This window comes from Salmo salar, chromosome 16, assembly GCF_965601325.2.
Source record: "Salmo salar chromosome 16, fSalSal1, whole genome shotgun sequence".
Taxonomy (NCBI): domain Eukaryota; kingdom Metazoa; phylum Chordata; class Actinopteri; order Salmoniformes; family Salmonidae; genus Salmo; species Salmo salar.
Window position 1 is genome coordinate 44,015,599 of NC_138306.1, and position 26,778 is coordinate 44,042,376.

At 42.3% G+C, this 26,778-nt stretch overlaps 1 protein-coding gene across 4 annotated transcripts in view; it reads right to left on the minus strand.

Moving 5' to 3' along the window:
* arid3a (AT-rich interaction domain 3A) overlaps positions 1–26,533 on the minus strand; it is a 60,676-nt gene extending 34,143 nt beyond the window's left edge. Inside the window, exons 1-4 of one of the 4 annotated variants that reach the window (XM_014149310.3) lie at positions 26,310–26,533; positions 22,872–22,909; positions 2,467–3,197; positions 357–639 (exon numbers count right to left, since the gene is read on the minus strand). In XM_014149310.3, the coding sequence (XP_014004785.3) occupies positions 357–639; positions 2,467–2,816 (633 nt within the window). In that variant the 5' untranslated portion in view covers positions 2,817–3,197; positions 22,872–22,909; positions 26,310–26,533. Of the gene's footprint in view, positions 1–356; positions 640–2,466; positions 3,198–9,521; positions 9,716–20,514; positions 20,552–22,871; positions 22,910–26,309 lie in introns of those variants that run through there. The other 3 variants (XM_014149309.3, XM_082962735.1, XM_014149311.3) reach the window with 3 other exon arrangements.
* Positions 26,534–26,778: the final 245 nt, after the last annotated feature.

Below are 26,778 nucleotides of genomic sequence, written 5' to 3' on the forward strand. Positions count from 1 at the left end.
TCTCCAAACTATATCAAAACCAATGCAGTGTTTACAGTAAATATGAGCCTGCTAAGGAGGGTTAAAGGTAGACTCAGCAATATGACATCATACACAGCTAGGCGACTTCCTGCTTACATCAACAGCATTCACATTTCCTAAGACCCTTTCCAATGTGAGCATGCCTCAAGGGAGGGAGGTTTCAAATTGGAGCCGAACTGAAGAGCTAATAGTGGCATTCTTGGCAAATATTGTCTTCCGTTGATGTCTGGAAGCAGGAAGTCACCCCCGCTGTGTATGATGACACCATACAACTGAGAATACCTACCTACATGTACCTACCCACTATAACCCCCCCCCCCCCCCCCGGGGCCTACCTGTCTAAACTGCTCTTCGTATGTCCAGTCTCCGTGGTCCTGGCCGCCCAGCTGGCTGTGGGATCCGTGTGGGGGGAGGATGGCCACTCTGGGCTCCTGGTCTGGGCGGGTCCCGGTGCGGGGCCGGGCCTGATTCAGCAGCTGGGAATGGGCGTGCAGCTGGCGGTGGGGCAGCAGCAAGGCCAGCGCCTCCCGGCCCGTGGGAAGCCCCTCGTCCACCAGCTCGTCCTCATAGTCCTCCTCCATCTCCCCCTCAAAGTCCTCCTCATCCCACTTCTGCTTTCTGCCGCCGAGAGAAAGAGCCATGCCAGCCAAGTTACAACACCGTACACATACTGGTATATACCAATGTACTGGTATTTGGGTGACTTGGAATGATCTCCAAAAGTCCTTAAAGCTGCTGGATTTGGTGCCTCTAGGGCAATTCAGGCATATGTTAGAGGGCCTTTTTACTAAAGAATGTGTTTGTTTCATATTATTGTGTTTTGATTTTCGTGTTTTGCTTTTCATGTTTTGCGTTTGCTTTCATGTATTGTGTAATTGATGAGTATATAGATATGTATTGTGTAATTGATGAGTATATAGATGTGTATTGTGTAATTGATGAGTATATAGATGTGTATTGTGTAATTGATGAGTATATAGATGTGTGTTGTGTAAATGATGAGTATATAGATGTGTGTTGTGTAATTGATGAGTATATAGATATTTATTGTGTAATTGATGAGTATATAGATGTGTGTTGTGTAATTGATGAGTATATAGATGTGTATTGTGTAATTGATGAGTATATAGATGTGTATTGTGTAATTGATGAGTATATAGATGTGTATTGTGTAATTGATGAGTATATAGATGTGTATTGTGTAATTGATGTGTATATAGATATGTGTTGTGTAATTGATGAGTATATAGATGTGTGTTGTGTAATTGATGAGTATATAGATGTGTATTGTGTAATTGATGAGTATATAGATATGTGTTGTGTAATTGATGAGTATATAGATGTGTATTGTGTAATTGATGAGTATATAGATATGTATTGTGTAATTGATGAGTATATAGATATGTGTTGTGTAACTGATGAGTATATAGATGTGTATTGTGTAATTGATGAGTATATAGATGTGTATTGTGTAATTGATGAGTATATAGATGTGTATTGTGTAATTGATGAGTATATAGATATGTATTGTGTAATTGATGAGTATATAGATATGTATTGTGTAATTGATGAGTATATAGATATGTATTGTGTAATTGATGAGTATATAGATATGTATTGTGTAATTGATGAGTATATAGATGTGTGTTGTGTAATTGATGAGTATATAGATGTGTATTGTGTAATTGATGAGTATATAGATGTGTATTGTGTAATTGATGAGTATATAGATGTGTGTTGTGTAATTGATGAGTATATAGATGTGTATTGTGTAATTGATGAGTATATAGATGTGTATTGTGTAATTGATGAGTATATAGATGTGTATTGTGTAATTGATGAGTATATAGATGTGTATTGTGTAATTGATGAGTATATAGATGTGTATTGTGTAATTGATGAGTATATAGATGTGTATTGTGTAATTGATGAGTATATAGATATGTGTTGTGTAATTGATGAGTATATAGATGTGTATTGTGTAATTGATGAGTATATCGATGTGTGTTGTGTAATTGTTGTTAATTGATGTGTTGGACATGGTCGTCATTGTAAATAGGAATTTGTTCTTAATTGACTTACCTGTATAAATAAAAGGTAAAACATTTAAATAAAACTTATGTAAGCACTCGTGAAATTACGAGGGCAATGATTATTTTGATGGAAAGCTAGCTAATACACTATTGAAACTTTAAAAAGGTGTTGCGTGACAGTATATAGGCTTGGCTAAATGGTGAAAATTGGGAACATTTTAATTAACTTACAAAGGTCAAACAAAACCCTAGACCAGAGCAAAGCACCCAGTCAGACATTCAAGGCTAGTCATTTAGCAGACACTCTTATCCAGAGTGATTTATTAGGGTTAAGGCTTGGGGATTCAAACTAGCGACCTATCGGATACTGGCCCGGTATAAGCATGTATACGCATGAGGCAGTCCTACTCACATCATCTCCTCTTCCTCAGAGCCCATCATATCTTTGTACTGCTCCCCTTCCTCCTCCTCGTCATCATCCTCTTCTTCCTCGTCCTCTCCCCCGCTGCTGCGCTCTGACATGGGGCTGTCTGAGGCCCTCTGCAGCCCGGCCGCCACCGCCCTCATGGCTGCCAGGGCCGCCATCTGGGCGTGCACTGACTCCGGGGCGGGGCTTCCCATCAGCTGGTCCCCAACGCCAGCGGTGGTCCGGCCGTGACCCTGCGGAGCGCCGTCCTGCTGCAGCTGCTGTTGCTCCAGTTCCATCAGCAATTTGGCCCTCTGCTGCCTGTGCAGGTTCTCCATCACGGCTTGAAGCTTCATCTCAAGGGAAAGTGATGCACCGGCTGGGGGTCTCCTTCCCCTCCTCCCCCTAAATAGCTCCAGTCACAGGGGCTGGTGGGGGCTGCCGCCTCGCTAAGTCCTGATGCTGAGGGGCTGGATGAAATGCCTGACCAGCTAACTCAGCGGCAGGAGCGCTCTCTTGACGGGTAGGTAAGTTAGGTCCTCGAAGTGCGGGAGGGGTTCTTAGAGCAATGAAACATTCACTCGGACACTGTCCACAGCTCCTGAGCCAGAAGTCTCTAGTACTGTTTCTCTGTGCAGGGAAGGGAAGGCCAGTGGAGAGTCCCTGTGAGCGCCGTACTTAGACACTAGCGGCTGAAGATCTCTATGTGGACCACACCGTAATGGCTTTACCAGGGCCTGTGGGAAAGAGACGAACGTGAGAAAAAGCTCTAGCCACTGCTTCAACATTGTTTCTCATGTTGGTTAGCCAATATGGTTGGTTGGTTGCAGACAGTCTACATGCTGGTTTCAGTTGATGTGTCAAATTCAAAAAGTATTCAAGGAGAAAGTAAAAATAGTAACAAGTGTGTTACATAGATAAACTATTTTCTATATATTTCCCTTTTTTACTTGTTAAAAGACTTCTAGCCAATCTCTCTATGGGTAACAGGGTTGACGAGTTATTTGTATTTATTATGGATCCCCATTAGCTGCTGCCAAGGCATGAGCTACTCTTCCTGGGGTCCAGTAAAATTAAGGCAGTTATACAATTTGTAAAAAATTACAATACATTCAGTACAGATTTCACAACACACACACTGTGTGCCCACTAAGTGTTATGCTCAACACACTGAATTTTCCCAACAAAACACCAGAAAATAGCCAAAAAGAGTAGAACCAGCAAACTGCTTTCACAATATGATTTGACAATTAGATGTTCAATTTGATTTAGATGTTCTGATTTAGATATATTTTTTAAGGAATAGTTTTACCATATTAAAATGTTACAGGGTTGACCTTAAACCTGAGGGACAAATGGGAATAAATCATTAAATCACATAAAAAAATAAAAAATTACCTTTCAAAAAAAAATTTTTACTCAAATCTTATTTCCTGCAATTCTATACATTATGCCATTGAGCGAAGGGAAAATGTTGACGTTTTTAAGCTCATTTCCTGCAATTGTACAAATTTTTTTGGGGGGGGGGCCTGTCTTGGCCCTGATCCAAATGAGTATGAATGAGTTAGAGCATAGATGTATTTGAACTATTTAACATAATTTTTTTAACTAGGTAAGTGAGTTAAGAACAAATTCTTATTTTCAATGACGGCCTAGGAACAGTGGGTTAACTGCCTTGTTCAGGGACAGAACGACAGATTTGTACATTGTCAGCTCAGGGATTCGATCTTGCAACCTTTCGGTTATTAGTCCAACGGTCTAACCACTAGGCTACGCTGCCGCCTGTGTCTAACGAACGTAAAATGCACCGTATTCGTGGAACGACCCATAAGTCAGACATCTTTTTTTTCAGTCAGAAATGCAAATATAAGGGGGAAATCTATGGCACTCATCACTGAACAGCCCTGGTTAACATGACTACTATGCAATTTGTAGAAAATGTTGCTCAGAGCATGTTCTAGGATGACCATGATCTTTTTGTACTATTCTCAAGTGACTCACACCAGAGCAATTCATAAGAAGGCATGTCAAACTTGGCATGAATGTAAGCTAGAAAGACCTAGTACATGCTATAAGGGGAAAGGTCTACAATTCGATTGAATAAGACCTGGGTCACATCTAGGTCAGAAAAAAGATAAGCTTAACACAGTGTTCTTGAATCGATAGCACACACTGACAGGGATATGAAGACACATTCTCCAAGCAGGTGTTGAACAGACTAGGTTGCCTCTGAAATGACACCCTAGCTAGCCTATAACTATAATGCACTACTTTTGACCCTAGGCCTATGACTCCAGCCATGATAGTGTTCATGACGCTTCTTTACTCACTGGCAAAAACGGCACTGGCAAAAGAAAAACGGCACTGGCAAAACGTGTCACTTCCATGGGCTTGTGTTTCAGAAGACGTGCAAGAAATAACCACAAGATGAGCAGTTTTATTAGTGGAGGTGAGTCATTCAATATCGACTCACTCAATATAATTTTCTGGCACAGAGAGCAACTATGTCACTCCAGTTGTTGGATCCAAAATAGTAGCAATATGACATCATATCATATTGTATCAGCTTTTATTGCACTATGGTAACAAGACTATTGTCTGTTCATTGCAACCATAAAACAAGACATTTACATGTTAGCATATTCTGGTCTGTAAGATTACAGGCTATGGACCAAAAATGCTATGTTGATATTACATTTAAAATAATATCAAGTTAAACAGACATGTTGAATCATCCAACAGTCGGATGCATTGCACCATAATTATTTATCTTATGCCAATTTGCTGCACCCAATGTTTCACAATAAAATTTCATAAGCCAGTGATTAAGCTTCACGACAGCTGTTTTCAACAATGGTGCACAAAATGTGCTTCCCTATATTTGGAAATATTCCATGACAGACAGACCATGGCAGAACAGCAAACTGCTTTCCTGTTCCTGAACAAAATACATTTAGTTGGGGGAGGTGTTTGTGGTTCCTCTGCTTCAAATGCCTTTTTTGGTGTCCAACACCTGTGATTTCCCACAGAAATGGCAAGATAGAGGGAGGAATGAGGACTATGTGTTTGGTCATCCATTCATCATTCTGAATGTTAATAGGGAACATTGAAGCGTTGCATCATATGAATCACCATTATATCAACAACTTTGGGACTATGTAGTTTATGTCTATGATTCATGTGATGGTATAATTGCTGATGATGTCGTGACTAACTCAGTTTCTAATGCCAAGACTAACGGGCTGAAAAATAGGTTTCTAGCCATGGACAGAAAAAACAAGCCTGATCACATAGGAATGATATTTTCTCTGTGTTATGCAATACTGATGTGTAGTGTGGTAAGCATTGTAGAGCAAACAAGCTACTTTGCATCACAGGTAGACACAACCCACTGGTGGTGAACGGCCAGGGCAAATTGAGTAACTTCACTACACTACACACAATGTGAACCACAACCTTAAGTCAACCACTTTATCATTGCAACCCGTTTACATTTCATATGACTTTCCTCTCAAAAGTCTTTTGGCTTCAAACCAAAGCAATGGACACCCATAAGTGATCTGACCTTAGGGTTATTGGTGTAGGCTAGATGAAACTGGATGAGGGGGGAGCTGTCACGAAGCCAATCTAGTGGACAGACGGTTTAAATGAAGGATAAGGGACGAATGATGAGTTATTGGGTTAATCCTTTACTTACCGACTGGCACAGAGACTGAGGGAGGGGTGAGGGTGGAAGATTGCGAGGTCTGAACAAACAGGACAAAGAGATAAGGAAAGCGCTAAGGGTCTAATTCCAAAGTGATAAAGGGTCTCTGCCACCTCACATAAGGGGTGCTCCAATATTCAACTGTAGTCTCCTAAAGAATAAACAAGACCAGTACAGAGCATTGAAATTGTGCATTGGTAACGTTTGAAATGTGCAATGTATATTTAACCGGCATGCCGGTAATGGACAGAAAAGAGCTAGTTGAGTTCGGAAGTGTGTAGGGATCTCTCCAACATATCTGAGACTATGGACCACTTCTTGACATCATTTCCATTTTTGCTCAGAATACAGTTGGACATTTGGGAGGCCTTTTTCAGACTGTACTGAACAAAAATATAAACGCAACATATAACAATTTCAAAGATTTTACTGAGTTACAGTTCATATAAGAAATCAGTCAATTAAAATAAATTCATTAGGCCCTAATCTATGGATTTCATATGACTGGGCAGGGGTGCAGCCATGGGTGGGGGAGCCACCCACTGGGGAGCCAGGCCCAGCCAATCAGAATGAGTTTTCCCCACAAAAGGGCTTTATTACAGATAGAAATACTCAGCACCACCCTGCAGGTGAAGAAGCCTGATGTGGAGATCCTGGGCTGGCGTGGTTACACGTGGTCTGCGGTTGTGAGGCCGGTTAGACATACTACCAAATTCTCTAAAACAACGTTTAAGGCAGCTTATGGTAGAGAAATTAACATTAAATTCTCAGGCAACAGGTCTGGTGGACATTCCTGCAGTCAGCATGCCAATTGCACGCTCCCTCAAAACTTGAGACATCTGTGGCAATGTGTTGTGTGACAAAACTGCATTTTTTAAAGTGGCCTTTTATTGTCCCCAGCACAAGGTGCACCTGCGTAATGATCATACTGTTTAATCAGCTTCTTGATATGCCACACCTGCCAGGTGAATGGATTAGCGTGGCAAATAAGAAATGCTCACTAACAAGGATGTAAACAAATTTGTGCACAAAATTTGAGAGAAAGAAGCTTTTTGTGCATATGGAACATTTCTGGGATTTTTTATTTCAGCTCATGAAACACGAGACCAACACTTTACATGTTGCGTTTATATTTTTGTTCAGTGTAGATAACCACCGTAATGGCCCTCTTATAGAAAGCTGGTCAATGGCGTTGGCCTTGACTATATGGTATTCTGTCACATTCCTCAACTTCTTACCTACATTTACATTTGAGTAATTTAGCAGATCAAATCAAATCAAATGTATTTATATAGCCCTTCTTACAACAGCTGATATCTCAAAATGCTGTACAGAAACCCAGCCTAAAACCCCAAACAGCAAGCAATGCTGAAACCTAGAGAGGAACCAGGCTACGAGGGGTGGCCAGTCCTCTTCTGGCTGTGCCGGGTGGAGATTATAACAGAACGTGACCAAGATGTTCAAATGTTCATAAATGACCAGCATGGTCAAATAATAATAATCAGATGCTCTTATCCAGAGCAGATGCTCTTATCCAGGTTGACTTACAGGAGCAATTAGGGTTAAGTGCCTTGCTCAAGAGCACATCAACAGATTTTCACTTAGTCAGCTCAGGGATTTGAAACAGCAACCTTTCGGTTACTGGCCCAACACTCTTAACCGCTAGACTAACTGTCACCTTGGAGAGAATAACACTGCCTTTATTGAGCCCATTACACTAACAACAAAATCCTTCAGAAAGTGCCACACGTACTTTCCACCAACCTCTTCCACAATCCATGCGAAAAGTGGCCCAAATCTTAAATTTGATCTGCAAAGGCAGCCATAAATTATTTTGGTCAAAATTCAGAAAAATCGTAATCCAATGATCTCCTTACTATAAATTTAGAGGAATCTGGGGCGTTTTCCGCCCGGCCAAACTGAGCAATCGGGGGAGAAGGGCCTTGGTCAGGGAGGTGACAAAGAACCCGATGGTCACTCTGACAGAGCTCAAGAGTTCCTCTGTGGAGATGGGAGAACCTTCCAGAAGGACAACCATCTCTGCGGCACTCCACCAATCTGGCCTTTATGGTAGAGTGGCCAGATGGAAGCCACTCCTCAGTAAAAGGCACATGACAGCCCTCTTGGAGTTTGCCAAAATGCACCTAAAGACTCTCAGACCATGAGAAACCAGATTCTCTGATCTGCTGAAACCAAGATTGAACTCTTTGGCCTGAATGCCAAGCGTCACATCTGGAGGAAACCTGGCACCATTCCTACAGTGAAGCATGGTGGTGGCAGCATCATGCTGTGGGGATGTTTTTCAGCGGCAGGGACTGGGAGACTAGTCAAGATCGAGGGAAAGATGAACGGAGCAAAGTACAGAGAGATCCTTGATGAAAACCTGCTACAGAGCGCTCATGACCTCAGACGAAGGTTCACCTTCCAACAGGACAATGACCCTAAGCACACAGCCAAGACAACGCAGGGGTGGCTTGGGGACAAGTCTCTGAATGTCCTTGAGTGGCCCAGCCAGAGCCAGGACATGAATCCGATCAAACATCTCTGGAGAAACCTGAAAATAGCTGTGCAGTGACGCTCCCCATCCAACCTGACAGAGCTTGACAGGATCTGCAGAGAAGAATGAGAGAAACTCCCCAAATACAGGTGTGCCAAGCTTGTAGCGTCCTACCCAAGAAGACTCGAGGATGTAATTGCTGCCAAAGTTGCTTCAACAAAGTACTGAGTAAAGGGTCTGAATACTTATGTAAATGTGATATTTATTTATTTTATACATTTGCTAAAATTAAAAATATAAAAAAACATTTGCTTAGTCATTATGGGGTATTGTGTGTAGATTGAGGGGGGGGGAACAATACATTTTAGAATAAGGCTGTAACGTAACAAAATGTTGAAAAAGTCAAGGGTCTGAATACTTTCCGAATGCACTGTATATTTACTATAATTTGTTCATGTGTTTCACCTAACCTCATGACCAAAAACACACATTGCTCAAAACGTCATAACCCTCTGAAGTCTTCAGTGGTGTTATGTGGACTGTGTCAAGTGCATTCCATAGGAAGTGCACCCCTATTGATAAAACTAACACAAATGTATGGTTGTATTGGACATGTTTCCGTTTCACTCTCTGGATTATTCCGACTGTGTATCTCTCTTAGTTGGGCAGGATATCAACCCAGATAACATGGTCTTTAACCCATTAGATAATAATGAAGCCAACAATAGATATAATGATTGATTCAAACTTCCTGAAATTGACCAGAAATAAGTCTATCACTTGCGATTAATATAATGTTAAGAAATTTAACAACCTTTATAGCAGTTTATCTGATTCCAAGAAATGCTTATTTCCTACCTTTCATGTGAACTTTCGCAGTCTTTCTAAAAATCTCCATTGTTGCCCTTTCAGAAACATGGTTGACTGAAGAGACAACCATGCTTTATGACATGTCTCCTTATAATGCTGTTCACCAGTGTAGAACATCAGGAGTGGGAGGATGAGTGTCCATTTTTGTTCATAAATGTTTTCAATTCTTTGTAAAAAAGGACCTCACACTTACATCTGAAAACAAAGTATAAGAACAAATTTACTCACCTACTTTGGATATCCCCAAAAATATATTTGACTAACAAATTCCAAGAAACCTTAAATAATATAAAGTAGTTGGAAAATCCTTAATCAACAGTTGAATAAGACAAAAGGCACCTACTACTATCCCATCTCTATTTTTGGAAATAAGACCTATAGTGATCCTGATGATATTTAATGTGAATTTAATAACTTTTTTGTGAATGTGGGTTCATCTCTGTCAAAGAAAATTAGCAAAACTGATGGAAATGGGGCCTCCCGAGTGGCGCAGTGGTCTAAGGCACTGCATTGCAATGCTAGCTGTGCCACTAGAGATTCTGGGTTAGAGTCCAGGCTCTGTCGCACAATTGGCACAGCGTTGTCCGGGTTAGGGGAGGGTTTGGCAGGTAGGGATGTCCTTGTCCCATCGTGCATTATCGACTCTTGTTGCGGGCCGGGCGCAGTGCACGCTGACACGGTCGCCAGGTGTACGGTGTTTCCTCCGACACATTGCTGTGGCTGGCTTCCGGGTTAAGTGGGCATTGTGTCAAGAAGAAGTGCAGCTTGGTTGGGTTGTGTTTCGGAGGACGCACAGCTCTTGACCTTCGTCACTCGCGAGTCAGTACGGGAGTTGCAGTGATGAGACAAGACTGTAACTACCAATTAGATACCACGCAAATTGGGGAGAAAAAGGGGTAAAAAAATACAAAAATAAAAACAAAAATAAAATACTCATGGAAGTCCCTTGGATTATATTAAGGGACAATTCCCTTCTCTGCTCAGTTTGACCCTCCTGATGTAATGGAGGTGATGGAGGTAATTGGTAACTTAAAGATATCAGCAGCAGGTCATGATGAGAGTGGTGCCTCTTTGGAGAAATCAGTGTCTTCCTTGATTACTGAGCCTCTAATGTATATCTTCACCAAATCTATGGTATTGTTCCTAAAGATTTTAAAATTGCCAAAGTTATCCCCATCTATAAAACTGGGGATCCAAGATCTTTTACAAATTATCGGCCAATATCTGTACTACCGTGTTTTTCTAAAATCCTAGAAAAATTGGTGTATAAGAGAATGTTGAAACATTTAAATCAACACTGCATTCTATATGAGCACCAATATGGTTTTCGTAAAAACTACTCCACAGATATGGCTCTTTTGCAACTTCTGTATAAAATATTTACAGCCCTTAACAATGAATACGCTCTTGGCATCTTTTTACATGTATCCAAAGCGTTTGAAACGGTTGATCATGAAATATGACTTTCGAAATTGCATTATTACGCATTTCATGATTATACATACATAATTTATTATAGATAACCATTTGTTTATGCAAACGAGTGTGCATCTACCTGGGCCAAGATATCCTGCGGCGTGCCACAGGGTTTGATAATTGGACCTTTGTTATTCCTAATCTATTTCAATGACCTTGCTGCTGTGTCTTCTACCATACTTCCCATTCTCTTTGCTGAGGATACCAATTTGATTTTATCACACAAGAATTTTGATTCACTAATTAATGAAGCCAACTCAGGCATGGCCACATTTTCTGAATGGTTCCAGATAAACAAATTATCTTTAAATGTAAAAAAAAATCAAACTTTACTGTTTTCACTAGTAAGAAATATTGTAAATATATTGTGTTGTTTCCTCCAAATAGCTTAACTCGTACACACTCACATGCACACACACATTTAAACAAAATCGTGATTACTGATCAATACACTTATAATTAGTACGTTTTATTATTTGTTTTAACAAACCTTTTGTATTTATGTATTGTATATTGGGCTTCCAACAACACTGTTTTTTTAAAAATGTATTTGTTTTTATCTGTATTGTTGTTTTTCACTTGTTTTCTTTGGCAAATAAATTAAATTCTCCACATTTAATTTTCCCCATAAGGGATTTTAGAAACACTTAGGGGCGACAGGTAGCCTAGTGGTTAGAGCACTGGGCCAGTAACCAGAAGGTTGCTAGATCGAGTCCCCGAGCTGACAAGGTAAAAATCTGTTCTGCCCCGGACCAAGGCAGTTAACCCACTCTTCTTAGGCCGTCATTGTAAAAAGTTGGCCCAGCATCGTTTGGCTGGGGTAGGATGTCATTGCAAATAAGAATTTGTTCTTAACTGACTTGCCTACTTAAATAAAAAAAAATAAGGGCTTGTAATAAAGTCTGTGTGAGCTGGTGTGAAGGAGTCAGGTGCAGGAGAGCAGATATGAGTAAAAAATGTATTTACTCAAAATACAACGCAAAAATGCAAGCCCACAATAACAGACTGTATTACATACAAACAATTACTCACAAACAAACATGGGGGAACAGAGGTTTAAATAATGAACAAGTAGTTGGGGAATTGAAACCAGGTGTGTAAGACAAAACAAATGGAAAATGAAAAGTGGATCAGCGATGGCTAGAAGGCCGGTGACGCCGAATGAACAAGGAGAGGGACCGACTTCGGCGAAAGTGATGACAGGGCTCTGTTTTGTGGAGGCTTGTTCTGATAACCATGTAAATCTTTCTAGGACAAGGTGATTATTATAAATATATTCACCCCCAAAAATGAAATGCAAATTAGGTGCTAATGTGGCTATCATAAAGAACTACAAATGACATGATGATCTGGACGAGACTGCCGAATTGAGGCAAAAGTAAGAATCTCTGGATTAACTATCTAATGTTAGATAAATGTAGTAATGAATAAATTGGCTACATTTGTTTAAATTGACAATTCTGTGAACTGTCTTGTGCAAGTTTAAATGTATGCAATACCTGTTAGCAATGGTGGCAACTAGAGATATCTGGCACGGTTTTGAGTTTTGCATGATGTCTACATCAATTAGCATTGACCACTAGATTTTATGGGTATTATGACATCTCCACTGTGGGGCTCTATAACAAGCGCAAATAAACTCCTTGATGGACACCTACACATGTGAAGCTGTGTTGTTATCCAGGCAGAGACATGCAAGGATAGCCCTGGATGACTGGCACTCTGACTTGCAATTCAACTGAAATGGCAGTTGTCCACACAAAATACATGTCAATGTTCTCAAAAATTTTATAAAAAGCTGTTGCGCAGCAACTCACTGCCTTCCTGAAGACAAACAATGTATACAAAATGCTTCAGTCTGGTTTTAGACCCCATCATAGCACTGAGACTGCACTTGTGAAGGTGGTAAATGATCTTTTAATGGCATCAGACCGAGGCTCTGCATCTGTCCTCGTGCTCCTAGACCTTAGTGCTGCTTTTGATCCTATCGATCATCACATTCTTTTGGAGAGATTGGAAACCCAAATTGGTCTACACGGACAAGTCCTGGCTTGGTTTAGATCTTATCTGTCGGAAAGATATCAGTTTGTCTCTGTGGATGGTTTGTCCTCTGACAAATCAACTGTAAATTTCGGTGTACCTCAAAGTTCCATTTTAGGACCACTATTGTTTTCACTATATATTCTACCTCTTGGGGATGTTATTCGAAAACATAATGTTAACTTTCACTGCTATGCGGATGACACACAGCTGTACATTTCAATGAAACATGGTGAAGCCCCAAAATTGCCCTCGCTGGAAGCCTGTGTTTCAGACATAAGGAAGTGGATGGCTGCAAACTTTCTACTTTTAAACTTGGACAAAACAGAGATGCTTGTTCTAGGTCCCAAGTAACAAAGAGATCTTCTGTTGAATCTGACAATTAATCGTGATGGTTGTACAGTCGTCTGAAATAAAACTGTGAAGGACCTCGGCGTTACTCTGGACCCTGATCTCTCTTTTGACAAACATATCAAGACTGTTTCAAGGACAGCTTTTTTCCATCTACGTAACATTGCAAAAATCAGAAATTTTCTGTCCAAAAAGTATGCAGAAATATTAATCCATGCTTTTGTTACTTCTAGGTCAGACTACTGCAATGCTCTACTTTCCGGATACCCGGATAAAGCACTAAATAAACTTCAGTTAGTGCTAAATACGGCTACTAGAATCCTGACTAGAACCCCAAATTTGTATCATATTACTCCAGTGCTAGCCTCCCTACACTGGCTTCCTGTTAAGGCAAGGGCTGATTTCAAGGTTTTACTACTAACCTACAAAGCATTACATGGGCTTGCTCCTACCCGTCTTTCCGATTTGGTCTACACGTACGCTACGGTCACAAGACGCAGGCCTCCTAATTGTCCCTAGAATTTCTAAGCAAACAGCTGGAGGCAGGGCTTTCTCCTATAGAGCTCAATTTTTATGGAATGGTCTGCCTACCCATGTGAGAGACGCAGACTCGGTCTCAACCTTTATGTCTTTATTGAAGACTCATCTCTTCAGTAGGTCCTATGATTGAGTGTAGTCTGGCCCAGGAGTGTGAAGGTGAACGGAAAGGCACTGGAGCAACGAACCGCCCTTGCTGTCTCTGCCTGGCCGGTTCCCCTCTCTCCACTGGGATTCTCTGCCTCTAACACTATTACAGGGGCCGAGTCACTGGCTTACTGGTGCTCCTCTATGCCGTCCCTAGGAGGGGTGCGTCACTTGAGTGGGTTGAGTCACTGACGTGGTCTTTCTGTCTGGGTTGGCGCCCCCCTTCTTGGGTTGTGCCGTGGCGGAGATCTTTGTGGGCTATACTCTGCCTTGTCTCAGGATGGTAAGTTGGTGGCTGAAGATATCCCTCTAGTGGTGTGGGGGCTGTGCTTTGGCAAAGTGGGTGGGGTTATATCCTGCCTGTTTGGCCCTGTCCGGGTGTATCATCAGATGGGGCCACAGTGTCTCCTGACCCCTCCTATCTCAGCCTCCAGTATTTATGCTGAAAGTAGTTTATGTATCGAGGGGCTAGGGTCAGTCTGTTACATCTGGAGTATTTCTCCTGTCTTATCCGGTGTCCTGTGTGAATTTAAGTATGCTCTCTCTAATTCTCTCTTTCTTTCGGAGGACCTGAGCCCTAGGACCATGCCTCAGGACTACCTGGCATGATGACTCCTTGCGGTCCCCAGTCCACCTGGCCGTGCTGCTGCTCCAGTTTCAACTGTTCTGCCTGCGGCTATGGAACCCTGACCTGTTTATCGGACGTGCTACCTGTCCCAGACCTGCTGTTTTCAACTCTCTGGAGACAGCAGGAGCGGTAGAGATACTCTCAATGATCGGCTATGAATAGCCAACTGACATTTACTCCTGAGGTGCTGACCTGTTGCACCCTCGACAACTACTGTGATTATTATTATTTGACCATGCTGGTCATTTATGAACATTTTGGCCATGTTCTGTTATAATCTCCACCCAGCACAGCCAGAAGAGGACTGGCCACCCCTCATAGCCTGGTTCCTCTCTAGGTTTCTTCCTAGGTTTTGGCCTTTCTAGGGAGTTTTTCCTAGCCACCGTGCTTCTACACCTGCATTGCTTGCTGTTTGGGGTTTTAGGCTGGGTTTCTGTACAGCACTTTGAGATATCAGCTGATCTAAGAAAGGCTATATAAATAAACTTGATTTGATGTCATTGGTGGACAAATGACATGGCTCTTCACACAGCAAGGGTTTCCACTAGTTACCACAGCCACAGTTAAAATTGGCTATATTGTACTAACTCATAAAAACAAAAATGAGCTTTAAGGTTAGCAGTGTGGTTAAGGTTAGGTTTAAAATCAGATTAAGAAGATAAATTGTAATAATAGGCGGGGTTTCTTACTTTGTGGCTGTGGTAACTAGTGACAACTCACAGTAAGACCCTGACCAAGGCTCCATTCCACCTACAGTATGTCACTATCAGCCGGCCGGGATTCCCCCATGTCTCAGACTAAAAGAGTGATGTAGTGATTTTCTTATTTTTTTGGCAGGAGAAAAAGAAAATGCTTCCATGCCAGGAAGACACTTAGGAATGTGGGTTTTGGCAAAGTAACAGCTGAAAACAAGGAAACTCACAACACTTCCCCATTAAAATGTCTAAGGAAACTACCCCACAACCAGACACGATTAGGACACGCAGGTTGAAATATCAAAAAAAACTCTGAACCAATTATATTAATTTGGAGACAGGTCGAAAAGCATTAAACAATTATGGCAATTTAGCTAGCTAGCTTGCTGTTGCTAGCTAATTTGTGCTGGGATATAGACATTGAGTTGTTATTTTACCTGAAATGCACAAGGTCCTCTTCTTCGACAATTAATCCACAGATGAGAAAGGAATTCGGTTTACCATTTTGTCATCTCTCCTCCTTCCTCAGGCTTCTTTTTTACTTCTTTGGACTTTATGTGGCTGTTGGCAACCAACTTTACATTGCATTACTACAAAGGACTGGAGTGTGGATGTCAGTTAACCTTTCAATCACCCATGTGGGTATATGCTCCTAAAGACCAACGAGGAGATGGGAGAGGCCGGACTTGCAGAGTGTTGAGCGTCACAAATAGAAATATGTTCTATTTTAGCGCCTGGCCACGCAGACGCTCGCTGAGGCGCCCATTGTGGTCAGCATTTTACATTAGGAACTCGAAATTAAGCATATACGAGTATCTATTTCTTTGTTAATCGCTCAACACAGAATAGCTTTGTTTAATTGTATTCTTTATACTATAAAATAATATAAAATAATGCCACTGAATTATAAGCAAATCTTGTTTGCTTAATGAACTAGTGTATCCCACAGCCATTTGGCATAGCCACATCAGGACAACTCAGAGTATGCTATTCTTTTCTTCTGAAATAGACTACATTTTCTTCATATCATGCTTCTTTAGACCAGTCTAAAATAAATTATGGATTTATTGTCAAGGTGTAGGCTATATTACATGGATTTATTAGACATGGATTTATGTGTGGAAGCCAGGAGATGCTTAATTAACGGTCAATTACCGTGAGTCCGACAGTTATTTGCTTGACAATCACCGGCTGACGAAATTTCGTGACCACCACAGCCCTACTTCCGACCACAACCACACAACTGCTGACCACAACCACACAACTTCTGAACACAACCACACAGCTGCTTACCACATCTAGTGACCACAACCACACAACTTCTGAACACAACCACATCTAGTGACCACAACCACACAACTTCTGACCACAACCACAAAGCTTCTGTACACAACCACACAGCTGTTTACCACATCTAGTAACCACAACCACATAACTTTCGACCACACAACTACTGACCAACTCAACTGCTGACCACAACCACACAACCTCTGACCAGATAGTGACCACAACACAACATCTGACAACAACCAAACAACTGCTTACCACATCTAGTGACCACAACCACACAACAACTGACCACAACACAACTACAGACCACAACATCTGACCACAACCACAGAACTTCTGACCACATTGAGTGAACACAACCATACAACTTCTGACCACACAACTTCTGACCACATCGAGTGGCCACAACAACAACTTATGACCAAAACCACACAACTTCTGCCCACAACCACACAACTTCTGACTACATCGAGTGACCACAACAACTTATGACCATAACCACACAAGTACTGACCACAACTATTGATCACTAAATACCACAAATACTGACCACAACTACTGACCAAGCAACAGACACCAAACCAACTTTCACATGTTCAGGCTATCCTAACTTGAAATTCTTCTTTTTTTTTTAAATCAACTATAACTATGTTATTTTGTATACATTTCAATAAAATAACCCCCCAACAGTAACTCTTGAACTGTTCAAGCTAGATACAGCAAACCAACTTTAACCAGTCACCAGAAATACTACTGCAGACATTACCACTACTATAACGTTTTACTTAGATACTTTCATATTTAAAGCAAAAAAGTTTCAAAGTTAAATATTTTAAACTTCTACCACTACAACAAAAATACTTTTAAAGAGCTCTAGCAAGCCCCACAGCTTCACTTGTAAAGTTAATCTAGTTATTATTATAATTTTTGGTTGGGTGTTTATAATTTGTCCTATTTCACACAAGTAGAACGGTAATTTCACTGTAGAGATATAGGTAGATAGCCTAGCACTTAAGAGCAGTGGGCCAGTAACCGAAAGGTCGCGGATTCAAATCCCCAAGCCGACTAGGTAAAAGAAAATCTGTCCATGTGCCCTTGAGCAAGGTACTTAACACTAATTCCTGTAAATTGCCCTGGATAAGAGTGTCTGCTAAATGACTAAAATGTAAATGTGAGATTGGACAGTATCAATATTTTTACACGTCATTTCTAGAGTTGTCACAATAGCTACAACTGATATAAACTCAACCACATTGAGATATTTACGTGTCTATAAAAACACAACATTTCGACAGCAAACATAAGACCCTGGTTTTTCCCATATCTTGCCTGTGTTTTCATAAACAAGTAAGCTGTTAGGTGAGTGTACTTTCACTGTGCCTGGAAAGAGACAGTCGAAGAGAACTATTGGATGAACCATAGCTTAAAGACATAGATTAGTTGCCAGTTTAAACTGGTTTAAGATACTGTAATGTAATGACAAGGATGAAGACGTTCTCGCTGTTCTACAAATTGCCCTTGTTTTAATACTTTTTCATAAAATGTCTGCAGATTGATGCTGGGAATGTTGTCAGCAAAAATATATAATATATATAATTCCAGAATTTGTGTCATGTGTTAAGTGGAAATACTGAATAATTCTGTTATAACACCGAATTTACAGTTGAAGTCGGAAGATTACATACACTTTGGTTGGAGTCATTAAAACTAGTTTTACAAATTTCTTGTTAATAACAAACTATAGTTTTGGCAAGTCGGTTAGGACATCTACTTTGTGCATGACACAAGTCATTTTTCCAACAATTGTTTACAGTCAGATTATTTCACTTATAATTCACTGTATCACAATTCCAGTGGGTCAGAAGTTTACATACACTAAGTTGACTGGGCCTTTAAACAGCTTGGAAAATTCCAGAAAATTATGTCATGGCTTTAGAAGCTTCTAATAGGCTAATTGACATAATTTGAGTCAACTGGAGGTGTACCTGTGGATGTATTTCAAGGCTTACCTTCAAACTCAGTGCCTATTTGCTTCACCCAACTTATTGTGGGAAGCTTGTGGAAGGCTACCCAAAATGTTTGACCCAAGCTAAACAATTTAAAGGCAATGCTACCAAATACTAATTGAGTGTATGTAAACTTCTGACCCACTGGGAATGTGAAATACAAGCTGAAATAAATACATATTCTCTACTATTATTCTGACATTTCACATTCTTAAAATAAAGTGGTGATCCTAACTGACCTAAAACAGGGAATTTTTACTAGGATTAAATGTCAGCAATTGTGAAAAACTGAGTTTAAATGTATTTGGCTAAGGTGCATGTAAACTTCCGACATCAACTGTATATTGAGCATTCAAGACACAATGTGCAGAAATAAAGGGAGAAGCCAGGAATATTTTCCATAATGGAAAGATCAGCTGACTCCTCGGCTTTCTAGAAAACGCCATTATCTCTAAACTACACTATTTTCAAATCATAAACTCAGCAAAAAAAGAAATGTCCCTTTTTCCAGGACCCTGTCTTTCAAAGATAATTGGTAAAAATCCAAATAACTTCACAGATCCTCATTATAAAGGGTTTAAACACTGTTTCCCATGCTTGTTCAATGAACCATAAACAATTCATGAACATGCACCTGTGGAACGGTCGATAAGACTTACAGACGGTAGGCAATTAAGGGCACAGTTATGAAAATGGAGGCCTTTCAACGGACTCTGAAAAACGTCCAAAGAAAGATGCCCAGGGTCCCTGCTCATCTGCGTGAACGTGCCTTAGGCATGCTGCAAGGAGGCATGAGGACTGCAGATGTGGCCAGGGCAATAAATTGCAATGTCCGTACAGAGGCTTGTACTCTGGAGCGGGATCGATTTGGAGGTGGAGGGTCCGTCATGGTCTGGGGCGGTGTGTCACAGCATCATCGGACTGAGCTTGTTGTCATTGCAGGCAATCTCAACGCTGTGCGTTACAGGGAAGACATCCTCCTCCCTCATGTGGTACCCTTCCTGCAGGCTCATTTTGACATGACCCTCCAGCATGACAATGCCACCAGCCATACTGCTCGTTCTGTGCGTGATTTCCTGCAAGACAGGAATGTCAATGTTCTGCCATGGCCAGTGAAGAGCCCGGATCTCAATCCCATTGAGCACATCTGAGACCTGTTGGATCGGAGGGTGAGGGCTAGGGCCATTCCCCCCAGAAATGTCCGGGAACTTGCAGGTGCCTTGGTGGAAGAGTGGGGTAACATCTCACAGCAAGTATTGGTAAATCTGGTGCAGTCCATGAGGAGGAGATGCACTGCAGTACTTAATGCAGCTGGTGGCCACACCATCTACTGACTGTTACTTTTGATTTTGACCCCTTCTTTGTTCAGGGACACATTATTCCATTTCTGTTAGTCACATGTATGTGGAATTTGTTCAGTTTATGTCTCAGTTGATGAATCTTGTTATGGTCATACAAATATTTACACATGTTAAGTTTGCTGATGTCACGTCCTGACCATAGAAAGCCTTTATTTTCTATGGTAGAGTAGGTCAGGGCGTGACTAGAGGTTTGTTCTAGTTTATATTTTCTATGTGGGGTTCTAGCTTTATTTTCTATGTTGGTGATTTGTATGATTCCCAATTAGAGGCAGCTGGTTATCGTTGTCTCTAATTGGGGATCATACTTAAGTAGCATTTTCTCCACCTGTGGGTTATGGGGTATTGTTCGTTTATGTGTAGTTGCATTGTCGTCACGTTTCGTTTATTCTTTATTGTTTTTGTATATTGATAAGTTTCACTTTCTAATAAAAGATGTGGAACGCTACTCACGCTGCGCCTTGGTCCGTCTATTCCAACGAATGTGACAGAATACCCCATCAACAAAGGACCAAGCTGCGTGTTCACCAGGTGAAGGAGTCCTGGACTTGGGAGGAGATCTTGGACGGTAAGGGATCCTGGAGTTGGGAGGAAATCCTGGCTGGAAAAGATCGCCTTCCATGGGAGCAGACGGAAGCAGCGAGGGAGCAGCAATGACGACACCGGGGTTCGCGACCACGAGGGAAGCCCGAGAGGCAGCCCCCCCGATATTTTTGGGGGGGGCATACGGGGTGGTTGGCGGAGCCAGGTTTCAGACTAGCGCCAACTCCCCGCAGTCACTTTAAGGAGCGTGTGACCGTTCAGGCACCATGTTATGCGGTGATACGCACTGTGTCTCCAGTGCGCATTCACAGCCCGGTGCGCTCGGTGCCAGCTCCTTGCACTTGCCGTGCGAAAGTGAGCATCCAGCCAGGACGGGTTGTGCCGGCTCAGCGCTCCTGGTCTCCAGTACGCCTCCTCGGTCCAGGATATCCTTCGCCGGCTCTACGCACTGTGTCCCCAGTGCGCCTTCACAGCCCAGTGCGTCCTGTGCCAGCGCCCCGCACTTGCCGGGCTAAAGTGAGCATCCAGCCAGGATGGGTTGTGCCAGCTCTACGCTCCAGACCTCCAGTGCGCCTCCACGGTCCAGTATATCTTGCACTGGTTCTACGCACCAGGTCTCCAGTGCGCCTCCACAGCCCAGTACGTCCTGTGCCTGCTCCTCGCACTCTCCCTGAAGTGCGTTACAGGGAAGACATCCTCCTCCCTCATGTGGTACCCTTCCTGCAGGCTCATCCTGACATGACCCTCCAGCATGACAATGCCACCAGCCATACTGCTCATTCTGTGCGTGATTTCCTGCAAGACAGGAATGTCAGTGTTCTGCCATGGCCAGTGAAGAGCCCGGATCTCAATCCCATTGAGCACATCTGACATCAGTCAGGTACGTCCTGTGCCTGCTCCCCGCACTCGCCCTGAGGTGCGTGTCACCAGTCTGGTGCCACCTGTCCTGGCTCCACGCACCAGGCCTCCAGTGCGCCTTCACAGTCCAGAGCTACCGGCGACAGTTCCCAGTCCAGAGCTTCCGGCGACAGTTCCCAGTCCAGAGCTTCCGGCGACAGTTCCCAGTCCAGAGCTTCTGGCGACAGTACCCAGTCCAGAGCTTCCGGCGACAGTACCCAGTCCAGAGCTTCCGGCGACAGTTCCCAGTCCTGAGCTTCCGGCGACGTTTCACAGCCCGGAACCTCCAACGACGGTCCACGGTCCGGAGCCTCCTGAGACGGTCCACGGTCCGGAACCTCCTGAGACGGTCCACGGTCCGGAGCCTCCATTGACGGCCCACGGTCCGGAACCTCCAGAGACGGCCAGCGGTCCGGGGCCCCCAGAGACGGCCCGCGGTCCGGGGCCTCCAGAGACAGCCCGCGGTACGGGACCTCCAGAGACGGCCCGCGGTCCGGGGCCTCCAGAGACGGCCAGCGGTCCGGAGCCTCCTGAGACGGTCAACGATCTGGAACCTCCAGCTCCATGGCCAGAGCCTTCTCCTGTGCTGGTGCCCAGTCCAGGCACAGCGTCCAGTCCAGCTCCATGGCAGGAGCTCTCCTCTGCGTTGATGCCCAGTCCAGACACGGCGTCCAGTCCCGCTCCATGGCAGGAGTCTTCTTCTGCACCGAGCTCCAGTCCAGGTACAGTGTTCAGCCTGGGTCCATGGCTGGATCCGCGGGATGAGCGGGTTCTTCGGCCCGCACCAGAGCCACCACCAAAGATGGTGGATCCGAAAGCTGAGCGGGTTCTTTGCCCCGCACCAGAGCCACCCCCGATGCTGGTGGATCCGCGGGATGAGCGGATACTTCGTCCCGCTCCAGAGCCGCCCCCAATGCTGGCGGATGAGCAGGTACTTCGCCCTGCACCAGAGCCGCCACCGACACTTGACACCCCCCCAACCCTCCCTTTTTGTTTCAGGTTTTGCGGTTGGAGTCCGCACCTTTTTTTTTGGGGGGGGGGGGGGGGTACTGTCACGTCCTGACCATAGAAAGCCTTTATTTTCTATGGTAGATTAGGTCAGGGCGTGACTAGGGGTTTGTTCTAGTTTATATTTTCTATGTGGGGTTCTAGCTTTATTTTCTATGTTGGTGATTTATATGATTCCCAATTAGAGGCAGCTGGTTATCGTTGTCTCTAATTGAGGATCATACTTAAGTAGCATTTTTTCCACCTGTGGGTTATGGGGTATTGTTTGTTTATGTGTAGTTGCATTGTCGTCACGTTTTGTTTATTGTTTTTGTATATTGATAAGTTTCACTTTCTAATAAAAGATGTGGAACGCTACTCACGCTGCGCCTTGGTCCGTCTATTCCAACGAAAATGACAGCTGAAAATAAACGTAGTTGACAGTGAGGACATTTATTTTTTTGCTGAGTTTATAATAAATGGCACATGTAAAACCATCAGTACCTGCTTGTTTCCTACTCACAATTTTAGTTACACTACAAAAGCGCTCCCTTGGTGAGCCCAGCTTGGACTCTGAGCACATTCCAAACATCATTTCCTGTATACAACAACAGTGGCCAGCAGTAACGTAAACTCTGCCTTAACAAGGCATGTTATTCATTAGACTGCATTTATTATGCAAAGACATTGGGGTTTTAAGACCTGAACTTGATCACCTACCATACGTTTATAATCCACAGAGGTCCAATTACTGAGCAAATCCCCCTTTTCTTAAAAAGGCCTCATTGTAGGCAAATAAGGAAAATGTGCCGTTTAAGATGAGGGAGAACGATTTTGTTTTTTTCATGAGCATGGACTTATTTCTATTACAGCATAATAAATGACTCCCATTCATATTCTATTCACCCAGTTCAACGTAACATAAATAGGTTTAGGCTACTACATGATACTAGAATATTCCCATCATGAGGTTTCTACAACCTAGTCTACAAATAAAATTTTCAACATAGGTGCACACAGGTTGAGAGAAGAAATGTAGGTGACAGTGACACATGGACAGAGAGTGACACATTCAATACAGCCTTGCACACTCTCGCCTGCATCTAGCTGATCAAGGGTGTGATCATTAGTCCAACAGAAACATTTTTCAACAGAATTGGCAGAATGACTTACACCTCTAATCAGGCGTAAAAACAGTTCACTTTCATAGCAGCTACGTTGTATTCCTTCTATGCTCTCTCCTCCTCTCACCTTGTCCCTTTGTTTGTGGACTTCAATGCACAACACATCAGCTGCTGCAAAATGAATTGCCTCTCTGAGCACATTAAAATTCTCTGAATCTGAATGTGACCAGGCGAAAAAACCTTTCCAAGCTGAACAATACCATAACCGCTACACACAGCCTACATTGTTGTCACTATATTAGCTAAAGTAACATCATAGTCAACAGAACTAACGTGTTAGTAAACCCACTACAATCATGCAGGAACTTTACACTGTATAGTCAGTAAGCAGTTTATATTGCTTCTCCTTCATTTTTGAAGAAATGAATTTGTTCAAAACTGTTCAACTCTTGTCTTTCTCTCTCTTTGAGTCAACTACTCACCACATTTTATGCACTGGAGTGCTAGCTAACAGTTGCTTATGCATCCAGTACAAAGGATAATTCTCTGATCCTTTGATTGGGTGGACAACATGTCAGTTCATGCTGCGTATTGTGAAAGTCTATGGAAGGCATGAGCCTCCTAGGTTTTGGACTGAAGTCAATGTACCCAGAGGAGGACGGAAGCTAGCTGTCCTCCGGCTACACCATGGTGCTACCCTACAGAGTGTGGTTGAGGCTACTGTAGACCTTCATTGCAAAACAGTGTTTTAATCAATTATTTGGTGATGTGATTATATTTAGTATAGTTTTATCTAAAAAGGAGAACTTTCTAAATGTTTAAAAATATATATTTTTTATTAAATACACTGAGGAGGATGGGCCTGCTCTTGTTCCTCTGAGGAGCCTCCACTGCAATATGGACAGGCACAAAGTGATCCACTATGGTTTCATCAGGGCCGGCTCCAGTCTCTTATGGCCCCAGGCAGATATCATTAACATGGCAAAATGGGTAGAATTGCAGGAATTAAGCTGTAAAAGTTTTTTTCTCTCTCTGCCCCATGGAAAAATATGTAGAGTTGCATGAAATGTGTCATAAAATTGCACTAAAATATAGAATAATTTGCCATGCTGTCCAAAAATTTCAAGTAGAGATACTGCCTTGGAGGCTGGGTATGATAGGGAGAGAAAAGCCTGTTTTGTATTGATATTTGTCTGGTTAATATGAAATTAAGACATATTAATAACCAGTTATTCAAATCAGCTCCGTACCGCTTCGACGTTCGCCGCCCAAATGTTGTAAAATGGGCTCCATATAGCTCCGCATTGACATGATTGGTTGACGACAGGTGGGGGCGGGAGGTCCAGTACAAACACAAACTCCCTTTCTTGAAAACTTCTACACAACACCTCTGCTCAGCAAAGCCAAAGAAGTATAAATGCCCTGACTTCTGCAGAGCCCCTATCGTAGTAAACGCTGTATGGCAACTGCAGATATCAAATTGACCATGCAAAGCCTTTTACGTGACGCTCCTCCTATCCCCTTGCAACTTTTATACATCTACAAAAAGTAAATTCAAAGGCTATGCTGAAAAGGCCCAATTAGTTCTATGCAATCCATCTAACGTAATCCACCTGATAAATATAATAGGTATATCGTTTTTTATGTTTATAACTTTCATGAAACGAATATATGCCCACATATAGAATGATCATCATATGCGTTTCAAGAAATTAGCAACTAAAATTATGTATTTATCAGTCGAGTTGTGGCTACTCTGTAGCCTACTCAAATGACTGACTAAACAAATAGGCTACATTGTCTTAAATGTGGTGGACAACATCAACACAAAAGGCAGGTCAATTGAACGCTTGACAGTTCTATTTAATTTGACTTTAGGAAATGTAAATACCGTTTCCAGAATCTTTTGGCGACTACCCAATTCCTACAGCCAATGTGAGCAACAGGTAGCCTAACATAGCACACTAAGCTACGATACAACATATAATAGCTTTTTATATATTAGAAACTATATGAGTGATGTACTATACTATTTGCAAATGCAAAATCAACCCAAATTCTAAACGATAATTTCATTACTTGGCACATCGCCACATATGCGGTTGAGGCGTTGCAGAGAGGCTCCCCTGGTAGTGGGCTTTTTAGGACTACTACTGAGAGTGGTGTTCTTACTGGCGCTTTTACAGCCGCCAAAGCATCACCCAGGTGGACGATCCAGCCTACCTACAGAGGAGGAGCTGTGAACATCGAAAACGAGGTGCCGGATGAAGAGCTCCGTGGCCTGTCTGTCAGATGTCTCTAACTCCCTGCGTACTGTACTATCAAAGCTCCATCCGCTCAAGATTCTACCTTTCCGCACTGCCCATCATCTAAAACTGTGGAAGACCATCGACCAAGAACTGCCAGATCCTCCTACTTTTGTTTTGTTAAATTGTTTTCTGCTTGTTTTGTTTTTAAAGCGACTTTGAGATTCGATGTGTAATGAAAAGTGATATATAAATAAACATATTCTTAAATATCAAAAGGGTCATGTGCACATTGGTCTGTATCCGATTAATCATGTTGAATCAGACATGATATCGTATCTTAATTATCCCAGGAACATATAAAACATCATTAGGCAGGATAAGACTCCTGCTTGTAAAATGAATTCCAGACCGAGCGTGCGAGTCGCAATAACAGAAAAAAAATACTTACCAAATCAGCTTCCGTTTTATTTTTGCATTCTTGGGAACCGGAAGAAATATTCCTGATTTCCTCCTGAATCTAAGGCGTTCTGGTGGTTAACGATTGTATTTTTCATATATAGTAGTAAACTGATATCAATTGATTGTGGTATTTCTATTCCGTTGCACACATCTAATCCGATTTCAATGTATGGCTTGATTCACAGGTTACATTGTATCTTGACTAATTTAAGGCGTGCTCACGGTCGTAGAGTCAAATCATTGGTTGACAAACAGCAATCAGATGCAAATTACCTCTGAATCATTGGGGGCAAACCTATACATACAAAGGGAATGTCGGCAAATGTAAATATATGTGCAGTCAGTGTGGGGGAAAATAATGGCATTGTATTATAATAGCTTCTAAGCTTCATGTTGGTGAAATATGTATGAGTTGTTGAAACGGGTGTGTTCTATACCTCGAGGAAGAGGGAAACTAT